This window comes from Gigantopelta aegis, chromosome 6, assembly GCF_016097555.1.
Source record: "Gigantopelta aegis isolate Gae_Host chromosome 6, Gae_host_genome, whole genome shotgun sequence".
NCBI classification, from domain to species: domain Eukaryota; kingdom Metazoa; phylum Mollusca; class Gastropoda; order Neomphalida; family Peltospiridae; genus Gigantopelta; species Gigantopelta aegis.
Genome location: NC_054704.1, coordinates 37,580,772 through 37,606,378, shown reverse-complemented (window position 1 = coordinate 37,606,378; position 25,607 = coordinate 37,580,772). Strand labels below are relative to the sequence as shown.

The following is a 25,607-nucleotide window of genomic DNA, read 5'->3' as shown; positions in this document are numbered from 1 at the left end:
GTAATGGCTTCCATGGATCCAGTAGTTAGAAAGCACTCCATCTTAATTTCCTGGGAAACAGAGAAAACTTGTCAGCCATATTGGAAATGAAAAATGACCGTTATTAGCAATAAGCAAACAGTAAGGTCATGATTATGGAAGGAAGGCTTGAAAAGGTGTTAAAAGCACACAAACAATTTGGAAGAGCGTTGGTGACAAGCGGTGGCAAAGCAGTTGCCAGAATGAATTACTTGGCCAGTTTTATCTCTCTGCTCATGGAATCATTGTCTCGTCACCGCTGGTAGCAGCTATTAATCCCCACTGTCAATAGCCCGGGAGGAATTATTAATCACTGTTGATTACCTGCCCCTGACCTCTGTCACCCAGGTAAACATGGATGGTGTGGATGGTCCCCTCCAAAGGCTGTTGGGGTATCGGGTCTCAGTTCCTGTTTGACCTGCAATGAGGCCCTTATTAGGGTTAATGGGTTTGCTTCCCAAAATATGTCCTATCTTTTCTACTTTGTTGCTTTCTTTCATAAATGTTTTCTTTCATTTTTTTCTTCAGATTTTATCATCAACAAGATAAATGTTTTTCTTTTTATTATTCTTTTATTCTTTTGTTCATTCTTCTGGGTTTTTTTTCTTATACACAATTTGTCTGCCACATAATCCAACCACCCATCCACCAAAACATTCAAACACCAAAGTCTGCCAACCAACCATTCATCCATCCACCCATTCATTCATCTATCCATCCATCCATCCATCCATCCATCCATCCATCCATATCCATCCATCCATTCATCCAACCATTCATGCATACATTTTTTCATCCATCCATCCAACAATCCAACCATCCAACCAACCATTCATGCATATATTTGTTCATCCATCCATCCATCCATCCATCCATCCATCCATCCATCCATCCTTCCATCAGTTCTCCCACCCATTCATCCATCCATTTTCTTCTTTAAAACACAAAGAATGTTGGTGCAGATGTTTGAACCATAAAAGCCAACTGTACATCCATCCATCCTTCCATCAGTTCTCCCACCCATTCATCCATCCATTTTCTTCTTTAAAACACAAAGAATGTTGGTGCAGATGTTTGAACCATAAAAGCCAACTGTACAGACCTGAAGTACAGTTCCCCACTGCCACTGATCTGCATGTCAACCTTGCCATTGTGTCTTCTGTTTTGTCCCATTGTCAAGGAGGGCTTCCCATCCCCTACCCCAACACTGTCTGTACAGCATCGGTTGTGATTTTATCTTTTTAATAATCCACTCATTTAGATTTAATCTAAAGGAAATGACCGCCACGGATCATTCCATAATAAACTGATGGGGTGGAAGTTATGGAGCAAGTTGTCCATTAATTGTAATCCTTTGACCGGAGGGCTCTTGTTCCAAACTTGTGGGTGTTTTGTTGTCACTGGACATGTCCAGCAGCGAAAAATTTCATATTCAAAGCATTTTGGCCTTTCTGTGGCATGCATGCATCTGGCTTTTTAGGCATAAACTACAACTTTTTTTTAATGCCTGGTTTCTTTCAGTCTTTTATCTTTTACTCTCCTTTTACACAGTGCCATGATGCATTGTTAATATCACGTCTCAATGTGTTAATCCTGTTACATGCTCTGTGGGGCAAATTTAATATTGTTCATGTCTTGTGTAGTTAAAGTTAAAGTATCAGAAACATGTGCAACTGCCAGAGTTTGTGGCTTAATTAAAAAGTATTGGCTTCTCTTTTTTTTATTGTATTAAAAAGCTTGGATGTTTTTATGTACTGTTGGAAAGTGTTGCTCTTTGTTCCTTTATTTTGATTAATTCTTTTAACTTTATGAAAGTTCTGAAGAGTTGATGTTAAGCCCTTAAAATGAGTATCAGCATTTTAATGAAGTAAACAGGTTGTAGGATACTGATAGAGATTTTGCATGAGATTTGATGGAAGTGGTAGATACGCAAGATAACAATTAATTCATAGAATAACAATGCATAAGAGCTGCAGTGAATATTCATGAGCAAACAGAATTACATCTAACAGGTGTGAGGGGTGTGCTTGAGATCACACATTGTGGCCAGTTTCTCAACATAATGCATATTGTAATTTATGCATTGCAGTGTTCTACAGATATAACATTTGGTCAGTTCGAGATGAGCAGGTTTGGTTAATGTGTTGCATGTAATGTTACCCAATCTTTAACTGCTTAAATACATACAGTGACTTACTAATGAATATTTTTGTTAATCATGAATATTTTAATCTGTTTAAATTGGACTTAAAAATTGCCTTTTAACATTTAAAAACCAGAGCATTTAATATACATTTGTGTAGTATAAAGCATTTTGGTTATATCTGTGTATGAAAGTAAGTAATATATTTATGAAGTTTAGTTTTCTTTTATTGTAATGAACAATATAATAAATCTGGATCAAAAAATCAAAAATCAGTTCTAAAAATACAGAGTTAAAATCATTTTTTTTAAAAGAAACAAATATTTGTTGTGAATCTGTGATATGGATTTATGCTGATAACGTTAACCAAAAGAGTGCTATTGAATTTTCATGAATGTGGCAAAGGTTACTTTTGATATGTATTTGAATCTCTAGAAAGCAATTCAGAGTGATTTCTATCCATAATTTTCAATGGAGTGTGACATGACATATTAATTACATTTAAAATAAATATTTTCTATTTTCATAAGCTTGTTGTTTGCTCCTAGTAGAAGCTCTATAATACGACAATAAAATACATCTTGTGTGTTCTTGTATTGAGCATAGGACTGTAATGTGAATTCAAATAAAGCACTATGCATGTAAATCACAAAGATGTCGTAGACCTTGTGGGGCCTTTATTACTACTGTGAAGAATAACTCATTGTGCAGGAAAACCAACTCTGGAAAGTAGCCAGTGATATCTTACAATATTGAATATTAAATTATATGTTTCTTTTTTTCCACAAGGCCATATGAAATTAATTATTAATTTACAATCAATTTTGTTTTTGTCATTTTGAAATGGAAGTTATTGTGGTAGTACATATATTTATAAAAGTCTTGCACAGGTTTTTATAAAAGTTTTGAATTTCATGAAAACCAGTCTATTTATATTCTTTTATATTTATATTTTGAACAAAAAATCATGGATGTTTTTTGATGAACTAAAAGTTGTAAAATCATAAAACTATTAACAGTGCACTCAAATTTGTTTTAAATTCAAATTTAATCAACAAGCATAAAAAAAGCTTATACATGTTTAAAGGTTAAATTAAATGCCACAATGTTTGCAGGTTTTGTTATATTTAAATGAAGTTGTGACACATAATGTTGTTATAATCTCATAAGAAATAATTATATACTAAATGTAGACCTGCACCTGTGGCCATTGGTATAATGTATCTGGCAGTTGCAGTTATTTATTTATACTGCAATTTATTCTATTTCAATGTTGTTAGGGTGTAGAATTACTGGGGATATTATGTAGTCACAATAAAAGTAGTTCTGAAATGGGGATTGTTATTGCATATTAAAAAAAATTTAGACAAAAAAAGATAAAAAAAAGATGGTGCTTAATAAAATAACTTTTGATGTTATGATGACTTCCATTTCTTGTCAAATACCTTTAATTAGACCCTACATGTATATTCATAATTTAATCAGCTTTTCTGTGGCTATTTCTCGTTCCAACCAGTGCACCATGACTGGTATATCAAAGGCCGTGGTATGTACTACCCTGTCTGGATGGTGCATATATAAGATCCCTTACTGCTAATCGAAAAGAGTAGCCCATGAAGTGGCAACAGTGGGTTTCCTCTCTCATTATCTGTGTGTTCCATAACCATATGTTTGATGCCATATAACCATAAATAAAATGTGTTGAGTGCGTCGTTAAATAAAACATTTCTTTCTTTCTTTCTCAAGTTTTGGTTGAATAATTATTATTCAAGGCCATTGTGATGGTTTTTATTCCTTACTGGCAAACATTTTGGTTATTTAATTGAGGTTGGTGTTGTGCAAATTTGTCTGTATATATATAGTTTATCTTTTTATTTAGTGCCTAATTTTAATGTGTTGAACAAACACTAAACAAGTTCATCTTTTTATTTAGTGCCCAATTTTTATGCGTTGAACAAACACTAAATAATTACAGCCCGCAAACCCCATTTCCTCGATATGTTTTCTCTGCGTTTATATTAATTATTTCTGGAAAGTTCATTCATAAACTCATTACTCTCTGGTCTCCCTAACCCTTAACAAGCTATTAGCACTCTTATGCTTATCTAATCACTCGCCTCTTACACGTTATGGGCTGTTTTATTGCTTTCGCTTGGTGTAGCACTGACAGAAAATGGTACGCCCCAGTTACCTGCTCCTTGTGGCTAGCAGGCCTGGCTAATATCGGGACTGTCCGAGTTTCGCTAATATATTGCCTGGGAATGGACTTTTTACTGTACTTTTATCTCCAACTTTTGATAAAAGTAATTACCCCATATAGAAAATAATATAGTTCAAGTGCGGTGAACACACACGGGAGGAGTGAATGGCAGTTTGAACAATCCAGTGGTGTGGGTTTAGACATTTCTGCTGTTTTTCACCAGCTTTGGGTTGGGCTAATAAGCTAGAAAATTAATAGGATTGAAAGTTAATTCAATTATTCAGGCAGTCGGGCATACACAGCATTGTTAGGACTGGGGACATGTGTCTGCATGAACTGTCCAGTGTTTGTTGGGTAGATGACCAGCCTTGATGGCTCTAGTGTTTCAACTCACCAGGTGTTGGGTTCAAATCTAGGTACTGGAGCTCAGTGGAAGAGAGTTTGAGGTATGATGGGTCATAGGATTGATTTTCCTTAAGACACCCATTGGGGTTTTTCCCCATCACTAATCACTACTAGTGACTGGCATATCAATGGCTGTGGTATGTACTATCCTGGCTGTGGGAAAATGCATACAAAAGTTCATACTGGTATTTTGAACAAAAACGTAGCCTATGTTGTGGCAACAGGTTTTCTTTCTCTCGGTGTAGATCTATTTAAAAAAACATATTTTAGACACCAAAACAATTTTAAATACAGACAACATTTAAAAAAAATATTTTTAGGTTGTGTTAAACAGTTATTATACATATGTATATTTATTATTATTTGAAAGAAAATGATGGAGGAGGATTTTCTGCCTAATGACACTTAGCATATTGTTAATGATCGGTTATTAGGTATCTGATGTATGTTAATTATACATAAGAAGAGACATTGTGGACTCCATACAGGCTGCTCTTTTCAATTAGCATTTTCCCACAGATAGAAGACTGCGTATTATGGCCCATGATTTACTAGCTGTCAAGCTTAGGTGCAAACACAAAGAGAATCCAGTTATAAAGAAATAACTTTAAAAAATAATTGAGTAAAGTTTGTTTGTTGCATATATATGGATATCATATTTTCTTGATACTTTTTCAAGAAAATCAATAAACAAATAATTTGCCATAGAGTGTCAAACAGAGTCAAGCTAAGTGATTCTTTTTCTTAAAGAATTACTAAATAAGGTTGTGGTTTACAAGGACATTGACCCCCAACACATTGTTTAATCAGTAGCTACAGGAAATGAGATTATTAACAATATATACATGTAGATATTGTAACACTTAACCTAGAGAAGGAGAGAAGACATTTAGCAAACTGTCATATGCACTTACCTTTAATGAAACAAATACTTTTTAAATCACTTTTCAGTAGACAAGACACTACATTTTATGGCCATTGGTACACCATTGGTACACCATTGGTGGACCACAAGTCAAAATGAAAAACAACCTAAGGGATACCGGCCTCAGTGGTGTCATGGTTAAGCCATCAGACATAAGGCTGGTAGGTACAGGGTTTGCAGCCAGAGTGAGTTTTAACAACTCAATGGGTAGATGTAAGACCACTACACCCTCTTCTCTCTGACTAACAACTAACAACTAACCCATTGTCCTGGACAGACAGCCCAGATAGTTGAGGTGTGTGTGCTCAGGACAGAGTGCTTGAACCTTAATTGAATATAAGCATGAAAATAAGTTGAAATGAAACCTAAGGGAAATTACCTGAAGAGAATTGATCCTGTGTGTATGGACCACTATTGTTCTAGTCAGAATGAAAAACAACCTAAGGGTCCAATTAGGGGAATGGATCCTGTGACCTGTCAGACTGTATACCACTGAGCTACATATTGATCACATCATGTTGAGATGATCAAAGATGTAAATAGAATGTACCTCATCCCACTTCTATGGGTGTTAGTTTGTCTCTCACACATGGGTATCATATTTTTTTCCTGTCATATCTGGATAACCAACGGCTAGCGGCTACCTGGTAGCACCTGTTGACAGACTACTTGAAGAAATATCTTGTTTTGGGTCCTAACTTGACAACTTCTTGACAGCCATATATCGATGTGAGAAAAGCTATGGCCGCTATATTTGAGTATCAAGCACAGGTAGAGTGGTTAGTTGTTGGCCCACTTGCTGCCGACAGACACCTATAATAAGTGTATGGAGATAGCAGGCAGGAACATATCATCAATTTGTTTGCTTTATAATTTAATACAGGTGTGTGGGAGAAACTACAGGAATACCAGTTCTAAGTTCAGCTGCCAACTATTCAAATGATGATATTTACATCATGTCTTGTTCATTTTTTATAGGATTAAAATGGCATAATAATAGAAAAAGATGGTGAAGTTCAATATAAGTCTTTACGAAGTTAAAGTTTCATGTTCAAACTATGAAACTAGGTAATTGAAACTTGGTTTGTAATTGCACCTATGTATATTCATCTCAGTGCACCGAAAAATGTTATGGTAAGTGAAACATTTAATTCTGCAGAATTCTTTGTCTAATACCAGTATCTCTGGTGTCAGCAAGAAACATTCTTAATAATGATTAATAAAACAATGAGCATTCCTTTGGATCCAAAAACATACTTATAGAGATTTATTTCTAATGATGCCAGAAATAGACCATGGCACATTCAACACTGGGACAGACCTCTGAAGTAAAGTGAGAAGTGATATGGTGCATGCTGAAAACTTTTGTCAGCAGATAATTGTTAGAGTCAAAATAGAGCCAGTAGATTACTTATACACCTGTTTCCCTGCACTGCTTCTTTGAACTGCCATCAACCAGCGCGGCTTGCTGAAGATTAGTTTCTCTTTACTGCTGAGATGAGCTGGCAGAGGTGAAGTGATCCAGTAAGGAGATCATAATTTAGTTCTGTGGTTAGACCACTTGTCTGAGGTCTCATAGGTCAAGGGATCAATCCACAATGAGAGGTGCATGTGCAGTCGAAACTCTCCCCCTGCTGTAGCAGATTTTATTTTATTTTCAATATATTTTCCAGTCTAGAGCCTCCACCCCTACATAAATTCCTGCACATGTACCTGAATGATGGATCCATGTGGTTCATTTCTGTTTAGTACAGAGATCAAGATCACTTGCCTGATGTGCAAGAGGTCACTGGATCTGTTCATCTTGATGGATTCAATGGGTTAATTTATTTTCCAAATAATACTCCTTGACTGGTACCCTACTATGATAAGATAAGATAAGATAAGATATATGATAAAATTTATTGCATTTAAACATTCCACATGGGAACAGAATGCACAAAATAACATTACAAAGTTGCAATATCAACAAACAATTAATGACTATATTTTTACATACATATATACACATACATGTATGTCACTACTACAGTCTATTCATTATATTGGAAAACCAACTTGCAAATAACACCTATGTTGGCTGGGTCCTGATTTTTCATAATAAAAATAAACTGCTTTTTGGGTGTCATATTTAAAAATGAAGGGTTGTAGTTGGAGATAAAATGAAATAACTTTGACCGCTGATACTTATATTTCTTACATTGTACAATGTGATGAAATTCATCTTCAATGATATTGCATTCATCACAGAGACACTGGTCAAGAGGAATATTTGGTTTTGTATGCCTGCCAGTTTCAATTTTCAAGTTATGGTCACTAAGACGGAGTTTAGAGAAATGTTTTCTATGATCTGGGTTTAAGCAGTGAATTAAATATGGTTCTAAGTATATTTCTTGTTTGAGAGTTTCATATGTTCTCATTTTATTGCCAGTGCTATTTGTCTTTTTTATAATATTTAGACTTTTTTGGAAATGTTTTTGATAAAAATTCTTTAATAACTTTATTAGATAGTTTGGGCTGTTAATAATACTTCTGTTTAGACCTTGGTGGTCGATAAATGAATGTAATTTGTGAAGCCAACCAATATTCTTTCTTTCTAAAGCCATGCTTTCTTTAAAAGCATACTGCAGTAGAATATTTTTAGTTTTTTGCATATGAGAGTGGAAGTTCACCATTCGTTTTACAACATTCATTAAAATAGGATATAAGCCAAGTTCAGCTCTTGAACTCCAATTGTGGGAATTCTTGGTAGTTTGTAGTGTGATATGGTTCTGTCTGGTGGAGAGTACATATAAAATGTTAGGCCTTTTTTTTCTGTTAATCGGAAAGAATAACTCAGGTTTTTTTCAAGTGTAACAATTGCCTTATTTGAACTTGGGGGTCTAGACTGTGGCGAGTGAGGTTTATATGGGGCGATCATACTCCCCCAGAAAAAATATATTGAAAAAACAATTGGCTTGAGCATCTGTGGGAGATCTGAAATCCTATCCCAGCTCATGCACCTACTGATTAAGCAATGTGTTGGTGTGTTTAAAAAGAAATTTGCACCATGTGTTGTTGTTGTTTTTTTATTTACTTTTATATATGTAATGTAGGATTAGTTAAATACTTTAATGCATCAATTTTATAATGTGTGGTTGAAAGCTTAATGCAGCAGCTGATATTTAATGACATCATTCTTGAATATTAAAGTTTACACACTTTTCTACCTTTCTCTTTTGTGTTTTTGTCTGTTTTGGTTACAAGATATTGGTGGGTTACCAAGTTTTATTGCTGTTTTATGGACTGGCTATTATTTTCCCTAAATGGCTGCTTAAGGCATATGCAACATTGATCTGTGCATCCGCTAGTGGCTCCTGCTGTGATATGGCTTGTACATGGCATAGCAGCCCTCACAGCTTGGATTATTTAGCAGTAAGGCAGCAGGGGGTCTTAGAAAATAGCAATTAAAGATCTGTTAATCTGCATATGCTTTAATATTAGTAATGGTTTTTAATAGTTTATAATTGTAGCGCATGAATTATCTTAAAGAATCAGATGTGAGTCAGCAATATTCCCATTCTGATAATTTTACACAAGAGACATCCTTTACAAAATTCAGTTTGGTATTATTACATTTGAAAAAATTACATTAACATTAAATATACATATATGGACGTAAAAAGGGATTAATCTAATGATTTATAATTGAATACATATGGCGTAACTTACTGGTGAATTTTGTTTCTGATTTTTGGAAAACGGATTGTAATTTTGGGGATAGATTTTTAAAGGATTAATCTATCATTTAATTTATCTAGAGATAGGTCCTGTTACCTTCAAAAATTGTATTTTATTTTATATCATATCTTTAATTCAATACACATTGAAAAACAAATTCCTCTGATTTATGTAGAAGAAAGGATTTGTTAGGTTAAGTTCCTGCATGCAATTTTACCTAATTTTTTTAAAGATGTCTTTTGCCACCATCTTAATGTTCAGTTTGTACAGAAAATTTTACAGATTTTTTCTCATTGGTTTATATATAAAGAAATATTTCTGTAGGTGGATGTTACTACACAAAGTGCTTTCTTGCCTGTTTGCTTTGTGACTAAACAGTGAACGTTTGGCAGAGATCAAAGCTTGATCAGTGATCATGGCCTTGTTACATTGTTGCAGACATGCTTGTGTGTTACATCTCTAGGTAAACTGTAGACACCTCATCAAGGCTTTTCTCATGATCCCAGTCGATGAAGGCCAACTTGTAATCCACTCATAAGTTAAGCTTTGTCACATTCGTAGCAAAGCTGTCACTTCTTTCGTCTATCAGGAATTTGGTGTTTGGTCTAGGGCAGTTTCGTGTTAACAGAATCTTCGACGAAAGTAAAAAGTTAAATTTACATGTAATCTTTTGAGATGTTTCAGTGATATTGGCAGCTTAGTTAATGATGATGAATAGCTTGTTGTTGTTGAATGATGTTGGTATTATTTTATGTCATTCATAATGTTTAAAAGGTAAAATCCAATACATGAAAAGAACCAAAGGTCATTATCTAAATACTGAAACCAATTTCACACAAAGATATATATACATGCATATATAGTAGTTAAAAACTAAGTAGTTTTTCACAATTAATTGCGAGTATTAAATTATTATTTTTTAAATATGCACATTATTGTTTTAAATAAGATGCTAGTTTATAAAGATAACAAAATGCCACATTTGAGTATTATTGGGAGTTTTTTGTAGGTTTTTTTTTCTTTTTGGAAAACTTATCCCCTTTTTCCTATTTAATTAGAATACCCCTCCAGATTAATACATTTCTATTTTGTATTTCCATTTCATCACACCATACATTATAGTTTTTTACAAACCAAGCTCTCAAGTACCAAAAACACATTTTAAAAAATTGTCCAAAGTCCCATTTTGAAGATGTTCAGTAAACAAGGACCCATTTGGTTAGGTAATTATGATCTGTGCTCCAATAGATCAAATTATGATGGTCTTAACCATTCTCCGATCCTTTAATGAACAAACCCGGACTGTATATTTATGCTTATTATTCATCTGTCTTACTTCGGCAGGAGTCTTAGCCAGGTCAAAAGTCATGCTCAGGACAACACACTTCTATTGGAATCAAATATTCATTTTATGTGTTTTGTCTGGTAGAAAAGTTTCATCCTTAATGTACAATAATCTAAACCTCGTTATTATATGTTCACCTCTTTATGTTTTCCAGGTGCAAGTGACTCTTGTGGATGAGAATGACACTCCACCTATCTTTGTGAGCAGCTTCTACAGCAAGTCTGTGCCTGAGAACAAGCCTCCTGGACACAATGTCTTCACTGTGGATGTGTATGATCCAGATCAAACTGGTTCACTCCAGCTCTCTCTCAGTGGAGATGGATCAGAGGATTTCACCATTGCACAAGATGGTAAGATTTGTCAAACAGTATGGTACACACCCAAAAAAAAGATGTAAGGACAGATAACTTGAATTCTACCTTGTTCAGACATGTAGAGAGGATGTCACTACATGTATAATATTTTGAATTTCAGCAGTGCAGTTCATATGTGAAAATTACATAATAATAAATAAAACCTGTCTATCAAAGCCATAATAAAAATATGCAAAATATCACCTTGATCAACAGGTGGTATCTATAAACAGATTCAGATGCATTAATTTGAATACAAAATGGATATATTTTGATGTGCATTTAATAGACCGGTATTTGAAGATGACTTTGCTCAGTATACAAATAGTTGTTAAGAAAAAGTGGTAAGTTACTTCATAGCAAATTCAACTATATATGACAGCCATTTTATGTTTTTTATACTTTGTGGGTACAGAAGGGACATGGATGTACCTCAGTAGACTACTTGCCTGAGGTATAATTGATCATGGGATCTGTCATTCTCAGTGGACCTATCTGATTTTTCACCCATTCCAGCAAGTTCACTATGACTAGTAGATTAAACATCATGGTATGCACTGTCCTGACAATGACAAAATGCATATAAAAGATCCGTAATTGCTCTTTGGTAGGAATAGTCTATATGGCAGCTCAATGCTTTCTCTTGCTATCTAGATAGGTTAGATCCATGTTAGATGACAAAATAGCCAGAGCACAAAATATGGTGATGTGTAGTTAAACAAATATCCCTTTTGTTTCCTAGGCACAGTGAAAACACAAAAACGTTTGAATAGGAGGAGCCGGTCAGCATATTCTTTTGAAGCACTGGCCACTGATGGAAGTCACACATCAAAATCTACCATCGACCTCACTGTGCTTGATGAAAATGACAATGAGCCCAAGTTCACACAGCCTATGTATTCCTTTGACATCCCAGAGGATACCAACATCGGCACCACAGTTGCACAGATCAGTGCAACTGATGATGATGATGATTCAAATGGTCAGGTGACCTATGAGCTGGAATCTGATTGGGGAAAGGACAAGTTCCAGTTGGAGGCTTCACTTGGTACCATCACACTGATCAGTCAGCTTGATTTTGAAGAGGTGAGAGTTTAACCGGAAATGGTTTTCTATGTGTTTTTTAGTTTCCTCCCTGCTCTCTCCTAGAAGGAAAGAACCCTGACTGGTGATACATTTATATCTCTATCCATGGTAGAGTCCAAGAGATATTTTAAGCAAAAACTGTTACTATTGTGAGAACGTTTAATTACATTTTAATTATTAAATTTCAATGATTTTAGCTTCATTTTTAAATCAACACACGTTTCACCTCTACTACTTAATTATAAATTATCAAAAGAGTGCATATAGCCAAATCCAAATTCATGCTACATAGTTACATGATGCTGACCAATTCCAATTGGCTATCAAGCTATACATGTATATCATGTTTATTCATATTTATTACAATAGGCTGTTATGAGATATCTTCATAGCCTTTGAAACATGATTATAACCAAAGAACTTGGGGTTCCACAGTTATGATAATTGAAAACCATTGTTTGTGTGTTTCTGATAATAAATAAATTATTACACATTGTGCTATATCAGATTTATGACATAAGACCGTTCACAAACTTGTTTTATAAATTTGATACAGCACTTGTGCATAGGTAATTACTTACATGTTTTATCTTGCAGACTGTCGTTTTATATCAGTTGAATTATTATTGTTGAAACTTGTGGTGACAAATATAAGATTTTAATTGCAGGGAGAGGATTTTAAAGCAGACACTGTGTCTTGTGTAACACTATAGCTGACAATGATATTTCGATTTATTACACATTTAACGATAAGGCTATAAAGCAAGAGTCAAAATATAAAACATACGAGTGGTACTTGATTCACATGGCTATGAAATGGGCTGGCTGGCCATGTTACGAGAGTTATTTTGAGAAAGGCAATACATTTTTATTGAATATTGTATAGACAGACTTCGGGGAATGTTGAATCAAAGATCATAAATTGTGTGTAGAGTACAACTAGAATTGAAAGTTGAATAAATCACATGAAAGTGGGTAGAAAATATGGAATGAGTAATCATGACTAAAACAGAATCGGTTTTAGGTATTTGTCTTCAAATTTATAAATTGTTATGCATCAGCAGATAATACATAAAAGATTTAAAAGCTACTCTTTATTTGTGCATATAGTAGATGTCTTATCACTAATTTGCTAGCCAAAATTAAGATTTTGTCACTTTTCATGCTTCCAATTTTAAATCCATTTGAATCCGAATGTTTGTCTTTTTCACACAACTGGTTTAGCCACTGTACTGAGTGACAGTTGTATTTTTAATTCAGATATGTGGATTAAGGTACTTAAACAGAAATGCCATGCATGGCTTACATACTATTATCCATTTTATTTCATTGGTGTTTTATAATCATATGGTGCATGCACACATTTCTAGTTTTGGTGGGGTTTTGGTTGTCCTACAACCTCTGGAAGAAAATTTGTTAATTTAAGACATAGCTGAGATGTTTAGTGAAGTAAATATTCTTTTGATTTTGAACTGGGAATGCAGCTGAGAATTTTATTTGTATTGTATTGTTCTGGAAAGTGGCAGTCTTCTTAAAGGCCAAAGCAGTAACCCATGGAAGCAGGATTGATATTGTAACAATGTCTTGCCTTGTGTAGAGATTTAAGGGGCGAGATGTAGCTCGGTGGTACAATGCTCGGCTGATGCACAATTGATCTAGGATCGATCCCCACTGGGCTATTTCTTGTTCCAGCCAGTGCTGCACAACTGATGTAACAAAGGCCATGGTATGTACTATCCTGTCTGTGGGATGGTGCATATAAAAGATCCCTTGTTGCTAATTGAAAAAAGTAGCCCATGAGGTGGTGACAGCGGGTTTCCTCTCTCCATATCTGTGTGGTCCTTAACCATATGTCCGATGCCATATAACCATAAATAAAATGTGTTGAGTGCGTCGTTTCTTTCTTTCTTTCTTTCTCAAGTTTTGGTTGAACAATTATTATTCAAGGCCATTGTGACGGTTTTTATTCCGTGTTCCGTGTGTCATTAAATAAAACATTTCCTTCCTTCCTTCTGCAAAGGTTTTGTTTTGTAGTTCAGATTTACATAGGTCACCTTTAACCCTTTGCTTATTAATGCAGTCATGTGGAATGTTGTGGGACTCATGTTTGTGACACTACCAAAACAGCAGCCAGTTCTTTACTCTTGCACTACTTAATTAGTCCTGATATGTCATGTAAACATACAGTGTGGTTGTTCATGTTTCTGACACTTCTAGAATAGAATCAAATTCCTTATCCACATTTTTCTAGTACTTGTGCACTATTCTACTAATGAATTAAATTTGTCAGATGTGGATATACAAGGATGAAAAAGGTCAAGATTTTGCCAGCATTCCAGATTTTAGTGTCATCTGAAATTATTATTATTTTTTATTTTTTTTTGTTGTAGGTACTGACTAGTAAAATTGTGTTCTGGTCTAGTAGAAATTATCAGCTATATTACAATAATACATAGGACACTAGCCAAAACTTTTGCTAGGGCTAAAGACTTTCTCAAACACTGTTCTTTGATAAAACATTATTTAAAAAAAACTACTACCACCATCACTTCCCACATACTTTTCAAGAACCTGCAAATGTTTCCTGATTTTATTGTCAAAAGTAATTTTCATCTTTCAAGGTAGGTGGTGTGAGCAGACAGTATTTGTGACACAGATAAAATCTACATTTTCATCTACATTTTCTTAGTACTTTTGAACCAAAATATTGGTGTAGCTGATGTCTGGCATGGTGGGTTAATTTTGTTGTATTGCTATATAATAGAAAGCAAGTCTTATAATCCACTTTTCCCTGTATTCTATCACAATTTTATGGGTACATTTTGTATGTGAGATTTAAATAAGTAGTATGGTGGAATAATTTCTGTGACAGCTGAATAGGAACTAATCCTTTACCCTTTTCTCACTCCTCATGTACATTATTCTGTTAAGTATAGATAGGTCAGGTAGATATATTTTTTCTCATTTGTGTGACTCTACTGGAATAGAAACCAATTACTTACCCATGAACTATTCTGTTACTGTAAATATGCTGTGACATGTCTGTCACTTTGCTGAATTCACTTTCTTACTGACTTCCATCTATGTTTTCCACCAGGACAAACATAGATACACCAGAGGAAACATGGAGTGGAAAAAACTTTTAAAATCATTATAAAAAATTTGCTGAGACAAGTCTGTCACTTTGCTGAATTCACTTTCTTGCTCACTTCCATCTATTTTATAACCAGGAAAAACATACAGGTACTAGAAGAAACATAAAATGGGGGGGGGGGGGGATGGACTTAAAAAACTATTGTAGAAAATATGCTGAGACAAGTCTGTCACTTTGCTGAATTCACTTTCTTGCTCACTTCCATCTATTTTATAACCAGAAAAAACATACAGGTACTAGAAGAAATATAGAGGGAAGAAAAACTTTAAAAACTATTGTAGAAAATATGCTGTGACATGTCTGTCACTTTGCTGAATTCACTTTCTTGTTCACTTCTATCTATTTTTCATCAGGAGAAACATACAGGCACCAGAAGAAACATGGAGTGGGAAAAAACATCTTAAAAAAATTATTATAGAGAATTAATTATAGTGAATTAATGTTTAATTAATTATTATAAATAACATGTTTGTATTGGAATAAATGTTTAATGAAGCCCTGCTCCACCCCCACCCCCCAACATGGAAAATACATCGGCTTTTGGTGTTTTCTGTGTTGGAGACTCATTTGTGATAATATGTGATGAATGTTCTTTTTTACTGTAAAATCTGTCTAGAATATCTTGAAAAAGGTGGTGTTTAGGAATAAATTACATTATGAGTAAGTGACCTTTATGAGCTTTATGAGTAAGTGACCTTTTCTCTATAGAATCACCATGCATATCTCTAATACTTAATTTTGCATACTGAACATAATGTTTTGTTTTAATATGAAGATACAGCTTAAAAAATAAAATTATCTTTATACTGTTATCCTCACCCTACAGGTCCAGCTTTATACCCTGAAGGTGATAGCTAAAGATGGTGGCAGTCCTCAGCGGTCGAGTTCTGTGACAGTGTACATGAACGTGAACGATGTGAATGACAACACGCCGGTGTTTGATCCCATGTCGTACAGCCAGGAGATGTGGGAGAATGCTCACACTGGTGCCACCGTCCTCAACGTCAGTGCTACAGATGTCGACTCTGGTGAGGTTTTTTTAAAAACACATTGTAGTCATAAATACACTACTCAATGTTATATAGTGCCACAGATGTCAACTCTGTTAAGTCTTCTAAAACAAATTATCTCATTGGGTTATTTCTCGTTCCAGCCAGAACACCATGACTGGTGTATCAAAGGCTGTGGTATATGCTATCCTGTCTTTGGATTGTGCATATAAAAGATCCCTTGCTATATACGTAAAAAAATACCAAATATTTGACATCCAACAGCTGATCATTAATAAATCAATGTGCTCTAGTGGTGTCGTTACACAAAACAAACTTTTAAAACAAATTGTAGTAATAAATATGATCATCAATGTTAAATAGTGCTACATATGTTCATTTCAGAAAGCAAATTGTAGTAATTGTAGTAATAAATACTGCGTTTATTAAGGGATAACACCAATTAGTTGTTTTCCATGTATCCCAGAGGCCAACCTTTTGTCAATGTCAGTGTTACAGTTTGCTTGGTAAATGTTTAGAAAAACATTCTAATAATTTAAGAGTTTGTCTATGGTGTGGCTTACCAAATAATGCATTTATAGAGTAGGGAAATATAAGTATTTTGTGTATGGAAAGAACATCTGAAGTAACACATCTGAAGTATTTCCAAAGAAGCAAAATATGTCAGTGGAAAGGATATTTTTATTTATTATAAAGACATATTTGTATGCATTAGGGACATAACTGAAGTGCCTTTTGTAGTCTATTTTGTAAATGCTTTAATTTAAAAATAATGATTAATTAGCACATGCTAGTCTTCCATGAAAGCTAAAATTATCAATGTTAGTACAACAGATGTAAGCTTGAGTGAGTTCTAAAAAACATTATTAATAATAAATTCATTAAAAAAACTAAATTAGCTTCTGGTACTTGTTTCCTGAATCTAACATTCCTCAATGATGCTTTATGAACCAAGTACTGTTACACACCAAATATTAACCATAGTTTAAAATGTGCTGAGGTGTCATTAACCAAATGCTTTTTACCATTTCCTTTTCTTTATAAATTTATTTAATTTGTAATCCATTTTAAAACTATTTATTTAAAATAATATTCAGTGTTATATTCGACTATTTACAGTGACTAAATAATATCCCAGCTAATGCCTAGCTCTAACGTATTTATCTGACAAGTTTTGTTTATTGCGGTTTTTGTTGCACTGTTTGAAATATAAATAGCATGTTTTTCTCAGCTATGTGTTAATGTCTACCTCTACAAATATGTCAACAGAGCACTTCTGAGATGTTTCAGAAGTCTTGTCTTCCAGGAGATAATTTTCTTATGCTTGACAGAACTCTCCTCTTCCAGGAGATAACTTATTCATGCTTGACAGACAAGATGTTCTTTCTGAACTCCAAACAGCCCTCTTTGCCCAGATCTCTTTTTGATCTAAAATACAAGTTTGTCAACACTGTGTGTAGAATGGCTGCTGGTGGCCAAAGAAAAGTATACCATGTCAGTGCATTGACAAAAGACTCCTTAAACATGTCATGGTGTCTGTTGGTGGCTATTTATCTGTAGCTGAACAGTGTCGAAAACATTTAGTTTTGCAGGTCATGACAGTCAGACTTGAGTGGTGTGAAACCTCTTGAGATCAAATTATTTGTGCACATGCAGTCAGTAATTGTTTAAGAGGCTGATAACTCACATTCTGTAATTTTTATAAATTCAATTTGCATTTCTATAAATTTGCTTTGCATTTTTGTAACTTCACCTCTGGAGAATAAAAAAAACCCACTCTTGTTCTAAGTTAAAGAGACTTTTAATGTTATTAAATAAATAATGTATAATCTAATATGTTCTGTGTTTCCAAAATGTTGCTTAATGCAAGTCAGTAAAATGCATTTCTATAACTTCATCTTGTGGAGAGTCAAAAACCCACTCTAGTTCTAAGTTAGAGAAACTTCACTGCTGTTAGAGGGCGAGACATAGCCCAGTGGTAAAGCACTCATTTGATGCACGGTCGGTTTGGGATCGATCCCCGTCAGTGGGCCCATTTGGCTATTTCTCTCTCCAGCCAGTGCACCACGACTGGTACATCAAAGGCTGTGGTATGTGCTATCCTGTCTATGGGATGGTGCATATAAAAGATCCCTTGCTGCTAATCGAAAAGAGTAGCCCATGAAGTGGTGACAGCGGGTTTCCTCCCTCAATCTCTGTGTGGTCCTTAACCATATGTCCGACGCCATATAACTGTAAATAAAATGTGTTGGGTGTGTCGTTAAATAAACCGTTTCCTTCCTTCACTGCTGTTAATTCAGTAATGTATAAGGGATGGAATGTAGCTCATTGGTAAAGCACTCGTTTCATGCATGATTGATATAGGATCAATTCCCGTAGGTGCTCACTCTATTATTTTTGGTATATCAAAGGCCATGGTATGTACTATCCTGTCTGTGGGATGGTGCATATAAAAAATCTGTTGCTACTAATGGATAAATGTAGTGGGTTTTCTCTCTACTTAAGACTATATGTCAAAATTATCAAATGTTTGACATCCAATAAATCAATGTGTTCTAGTGGTGTCATTAAACAAACTTTAATTTTAACAATAATGTGTTCTGTATTTGCAACAGGTTGGCTGGTATGCAATGCATAATGCAAGTCTATAGGTCCATAGAATGATGTGTGTCTTGTCTATTTAGTTTTTCAACCACATTACCATTTGCTCGAAGTTAAATTAAATTTTGTTAACGTGCATATATAATCACATTTCCACTTCTTTCTTGGTTTTAAAGGCATATTGTCACAGACCACTGACCTATTTAATGGTCTAATAAAGTATTACCTGAACCAAAAAAAATTGGTTTGTCCCTAAATGTACTTTATTCAACCATCTTCATAACCACCATACTCCATTTATTAATGATATTTTGTAAAAATAATTGAATTATGGCATGGTCCATAATTCAAATACTAAAATTGCTGGGAGGGTTGACTTGAATTTCACTCCATCATGGTTCAGTTACGGTGATGGATAGCTAGATATGGTTTCCAACAATTACAGTAATTTTTATTTATTATCCATTTTTAGAGAAATAAGGTCTTTAAATCTGTGACAGTATGCCTTTAAGATTTAAATACAGCCCTGGCCTCATTGATATTACTCCCAAAGTAATTTCACGATCATTTGGAACTTAAGTTTATGTAACTTCTGTCTTCACTGTGCATGACATGTGAGCCATCATTGTGGTGTATTTGAACATAGGGAGAACAAGAGAACAGTTTTAAAATAACAACAATGTAGTTGTTTTTTCTGTAAAATTAAATTTATATTATGGGTTTTTTTTATCTTAACTGGAAATTCAGATCTAAACGCACTATTGTCACAAAATGAAAAATATTAGCATTCAATGTATTTTTAGTGATAAAAGAACTATAAAAGAATTTCAAATATGAATATCAAACAAATATGCTAAGTCCTAGATGGAGTTAACTAAGTTGTGTGAAGTCAGTTTTACTTGGTCCATTCTATAAATAGTCTCTTTTGGGTAATCTTTTTTATAGATAATCTGTCCTGTAAGATACTGAGTCAACAATGGAAAGGAAGTTGGAAATCTCAGCAAACTGTAGTGGAAAGACTTGGCATTGATGCACTCAGACTATATATGTACATTTAAGTTCAGATTATAAAGATAACTGCCTATTTCCCTTTTAGGTTTTATAAATAGATCTGTTTGCAACAGGATATAAATATTGACAGTCAAAAATGTTGGGAGTTCATTTTTTTTTTTGGAGGGGGGGGGGGGGTGACAACCTTGTATATTGTGCATTTATTTTGTATGTGATAAAAACGCTCATTAAAATACATTTTTGTACTTGAGCAGTAAGAGGGCAAAGACTACTCATGAACATAATATTAAATTTAAAAAAAGTATTTACAACAGTATTTTTAAAATAGTACCTTTTCCACAAAATGAATAATTTTTTTTCTAATTACACATGGACACACTATTAAACACACGTATAGGTATAATTTTTAAAGAAATGGTGGTAGTTATTTTTGTTGTAATCTGTTACAGATTTGTGTTTAAGAAAAACCAGATGAGCAGAAACTCTAAATACTAGTATGTTTTGGGATAATATGGCCTCCAATGTGTTTATGGGATACTACTGCCTATAAAACAAGGCTCTGTTTGTTTTGACTATGCCCTGAAACTGATTGGTGTTTTGGAGGTAAACCTCGTGTTGTGGATTCAAGCAGAGAGTGGTGGTGTATTTTTCATGTCCTTGTGCTAAACTGGCGATCTGAGAGTTTTCATGTTTGTGCCGAGGATTTTCAGGAATTAGTTTAGAGCCAGCTTCTAAGGAACTGGGTAAAGACACAAGGTGTTGACTCCGGGGTCAAATAGGTTTGTCATCTGGCCAGTTGTAAATTGGTAGCCATTTGAACCTGTTCAAACATTTTGGTCAGTGTGAATTTAAATTCTCTGTTCGTTTTCTTTTTGAATTTGAAACTTGAATCGGACTAAAAGTTTGAGAAATGTTTTTTAAAATGTGGAATATTATACAAATTGTGATTTTTTTTTTTTCTAAGCTAAAAGTTGAAAAAAAAAAATCTTTTAAAAATGTTACAGAGATGTAGATTTCTTACATGTATTTGTACATCTACATATAGTGAATACATTTAGTGTTTGATGATATCAGTTATCGGTGATATGTCTGCATAGTACACGTCAGTTTTTGTAAAGTGAAGATTACAAACTTGTAGTGAATATATATTTAATATTAATAATGTTGTGAGGATAATGGTATAATAATAAATAAAAAAATTGACATTTATGCACAACAATTTTAAAAATAAGAATAGGGTTGGGTTTTTTTAAAGTGTGTGAAAATACTTGTGTGAATGCCATTATTAAATTTCACAAAGTAATGATGACGTGTGTTCATTTTATTTACGATAGACCTCTTTCACATTCCCATTGTGCATGTGCATGAAGAGTATTATCCCTTGCTGAATTAGACAGTATCGAGGCTATATACAAATTGGGGGGGCATGATCGACAATTGTCATGAGCGTCGTGAGTAGCTTAGTAGGAGCTGTGAATCTCTAGCGACTAATGTACATATTTCGTATAAGATGTTGAAATGGCTGCGAAAAACGGTCAACTAAAGTTTACATTGGAATGGTTTAAGACCAAAAACAGTGAAACATTAACTTAGACGAAGTCTCTGGAGCTGCCTGTCAAGGGTATTTTAACAGCGCAAAATTAAAAGATTCATACAATAAAATTAACTTTAATGGAATGTGTTTGCTACTTTTAACAATTAAAATTATAGTTAAATATTCACGTGGATTTACCAGTGATGTTTAATTCTCCACATGTATCAGTATTTAAAATTTAATAAAAAACCCCATTAAAACCCCTAACTCACATAGACCTTTATCACAGCTCTATTTTCTCCTTATCATTTCATTAAAAAAAGACAGTCATACAACTACTAATAAATGTTAATTGTCTATCCACAAATTATTTATTTATTTATTTATGTATTTATTTATTTATTTACTTATTTATTTATTTATTTATCTTATTTTATTTATTATTTTATTTTATTTTATTTTCACTATCATTTATATCAGATACATACAACTTCACTTGAAATAATATCTGATATTTACGAAGTTTTAAAACATATATGAGCTGTCACACGCTGAAACTTAGCATGACGTCAGAAACCGAGTAAACGCGGCTGTTTGTGTTGTTTGTTTTGAATTTAGAAGATGTCATCTTCTTCTTTACATGAAGATCAGTTTGAAGTAAACATATATCTGTATGTACAATAGTGTTCGGTTACTATTTTGTATTTTGTACCTGAGAACATTGGTCGAGATCGTTAGCAATACCATCAGTACTTTGATACACATTTACAAGCATAGGGAGAAGTCCTATATATCAATATGGTATGCAAGTATCACACGTTCTTATAACGTACATGATTATACATAACATAAAGTTCAACAACTTTTCCAGAGTGGTAGACCCATGTAACCCAATATGATCCTAATTTGATGTTTGATCTAACTTATGAATATTTTATATAACTTCAGGCCGGTAGCCAGCATGATTAGTGTGGTTGTGTCGAAATTTCATGTAAACGGAACTCATCAAATGCAAGTGTCGAAGGCGCGGAGCCGAAAATGCCGGCGGGATGGGGTATATATATATAGATGACGCCGGTTACACTCGAGAATAATACACACATTTTTTGCTAAATATATGTTAACAAGTTGCATTAAGTTGTGGTTGGCATGTAAAATGGCCTGATCACAGAGCCACGACAAGAAACCATTTGTTTTCAGTCGTACCAATGTATTTATAATAAATGATACATGGCATACTTCTCACATCCCACAAACAGGATAGCATACATGACGTCCTTTGATGAATCATTGGTTGGGACAGGAAATAATCAAACAGGCCCACTGAGGAGGATCGAACCTTCAGCAAATGGAACCTCAGACAGACGTTCTTGCTACGTTATCCTGGTCATTTGGGGATAAGGACTTTTATATGTAAAATCTAAAAAAAAATTCATTTGAGTGGAACTCTCAATCCTGCATGGGGGGATTGTCTGATACCCTGAAACACACACACACACACACACACACACACACACACACACACACACACACACACACACACACACACACACACACACACCCCCCCCCCCCCCCCGGCTACAGGCCTGACATGGTACTTAATATGTTCGTTCAAACATTCAAACGAAGTACCTTATGACTGGTACCTTATGACTGCGCATAATAAACCCTCATGAGTTTATAATAAAGAGACCATCCTGAGTTTGTAGCTATATTATCAAGCTGTTGTCTAGTCTAATCTGTTATAAATAAAACTTACATCTTTCTTAGGTTAAATAATCTTGCTTCGAGTTTAAATCGCTGTATATGCAATACAGTTACATTTCTGACCATTCTTAGGTCGGTAGCAACTGAGACGTTGGAGGGGGGACTATGGCCCCACTTTTATAAACCCAGTTTAAAATATAGCTTTTGCCCCCCCCCCCCCCCCCCCCCAATTAGACTGTGTCCCTCCACTACCGATTGTGCCCTCTCCCCTCCCCCAACTCCAGAGATCGTTCCTACGGGCCTGATTCTAATGTTTTATATACCATAGCTCAAATTTGACATGTATCATTTAATTTTATTCCAAATACCGAACAAAATTTTAAATAACTTGGTGAAAAGAAATCCCAACAAGAATCCTGAATGTATTTATCTGTATAATGCTTTATAAATATTTAAATCATGTTAAATACAATAAATATCTGCATACATACACGTGCGCACACATTAATATTATTTCAGCCTATATCCGATATTTATTGCATACGAATCCGAACCAATGGTTTGTCGGGCATTAACAACAAAATATTTTTTATTTTGTGATAAGCAATAATTCACAAGTGTCTCCAATAAGTCTTGTTGGATGTCGACAGAATTTTCAGGTTCCCTAGTGATATTCACATTCCTATTGCGTGGCCTCCCATTGTCTATGCCCCCCAACTTGTCCACAGGTCTATTTTTGTGAGATCTCACATGAGTTCGCGGTTTGCGTCCTCAAATTACCCCACAATGGGCACATGCGCAATGGAATGTGAAAGAGGTCTATTTGAAAGGTCAGGTATTACATGGTTTTGTGTTATAACAGAGGCAAAATCGTATACATAAACACCTTGTATAAAAGTTTAATTCAGATTGCCAGATTAAATAAATCGTTATATCTTGAATTGATCAAGGGGGTGTGCACTTTAGCCGACCTGTTAGAACTTTATGACATTTTTAACAGCATCAAACGCCAATGGATTGAATTGCAATACAATAGTTGATTTTCTGATTGATTATTATAGAAATAAACTATCCAGTCATAGCATATTGTTACACATACACATGTGCAGACACATCTTTTCTAAACAGCAATTTTGCAAGTGTGTTACATATATGTGTAATGTGATGTCACAAATACCCATTGCCATATGCATAAGCAATCTAAACCTCTCTATTACTGATGTTATTGTACTTTGAAAATGTAAACAAAAAAACAACACAAAAACAATTGAGTATGAATTTTTAAGACATTTGACACAGAATCTGTTTAAAAACTACATGTTACGTATGGTTCTAAATAACTTGATACCAGTACTTGATGCATATCATGAATACCTCGTGTACGATCAAATTTTTTAACATTATTACCAATTTTCCAACAGTGGTACATATTTATAGGTTCACCCTTGTCAGGCTTGTGTTAAAATTTTCTAATTTTGACGTCTGCAACTTTCTGTAGATTTTCTTTTCTTTGTGAAGTGTGTTTATCCTTCTTGTGCATGAAGAGGTTGAAGATAATTATCTCGACTAAGAGTACAACAGGCCCTCTCTTTTCTACTCTATTATGACACATGTACATTAAAAGTTTCTATGCATGAAAACACCTCCCGCTGCTACCAGCAAACCGGGGGGGTACGCTTTCCTTTATTTAACTGTCTATTACTTCTCCTTCATGGGAAAATCCAAAAGGATTTGACAACACAACCTCTTATTTGCTGCCCAATAGACTTTACCACTCTATCAAAAATCTTTTATTTAGTTTTATACTACCAGTTCTTCTTCAGTGTATGTATTCCCCAAGTCTTCTGTAGCCAGTGTAAGTGTATTTTTCACTACACTATATTAAAAAAAAACCTGTGTTTGGTAGGGTTTTATAATAAGTTTCAGTAATCCATTATTTCTCTGGGTAGGCTTAGGTTTGGCATTTCAGTTAGTATGTTTGGATTATGTCAGTTAATCAAACACACACATTATTTTATTCTGTATGATTCCGTCTTGTTCAAACTCATGGTGGGAGGTAGCCCAGTGGTAAAGCTCTCACCTTTTGCATGGTCTAGAATCAATCTCCATCAATTGGCTCTTTGAGCTGTATTATTTCTCGATCCAGCCAGTGTTCCACAACTGGCATAACAAAGGCTATGCTCTGTACTGTTCTGTCTGTGAGATGGTGCATATAAAAGATCCCTTGCTGCTAATTTGACGCCATATAACTATGATTAAAATGTGCTGAGTGTGTCATTAAATCAAACATTTTGTTTCTTTCATTACACTGAAATATTGGATAAAAAGCCAGAAAAAACCTTAAACATGCTTTTGAAATATGAAATAAATAAAAGGGTTAAAAATTAATATTTTC

At 34.3% G+C, this 25,607-nt stretch overlaps 1 protein-coding gene across 1 annotated transcript in view; it reads left to right on the top strand.

Annotated features, from left to right (window-relative positions):
- Positions 1-25,607, top strand: part of LOC121376522 (cadherin-related tumor suppressor-like) — a 152,424-nt gene that overhangs the window by 54,712 nt on the left and 72,105 nt on the right. Inside the window, exons 2-4 of the mRNA XM_041504417.1 lie at positions 10,911-11,106; positions 11,852-12,195; positions 16,176-16,377. Of these exons, the coding sequence (XP_041360351.1) occupies positions 10,911-11,106; positions 11,852-12,195; positions 16,176-16,377 (742 nt within the window). The remainder of the gene's footprint in view (positions 1-10,910; positions 11,107-11,851; positions 12,196-16,175; positions 16,378-25,607) is intronic.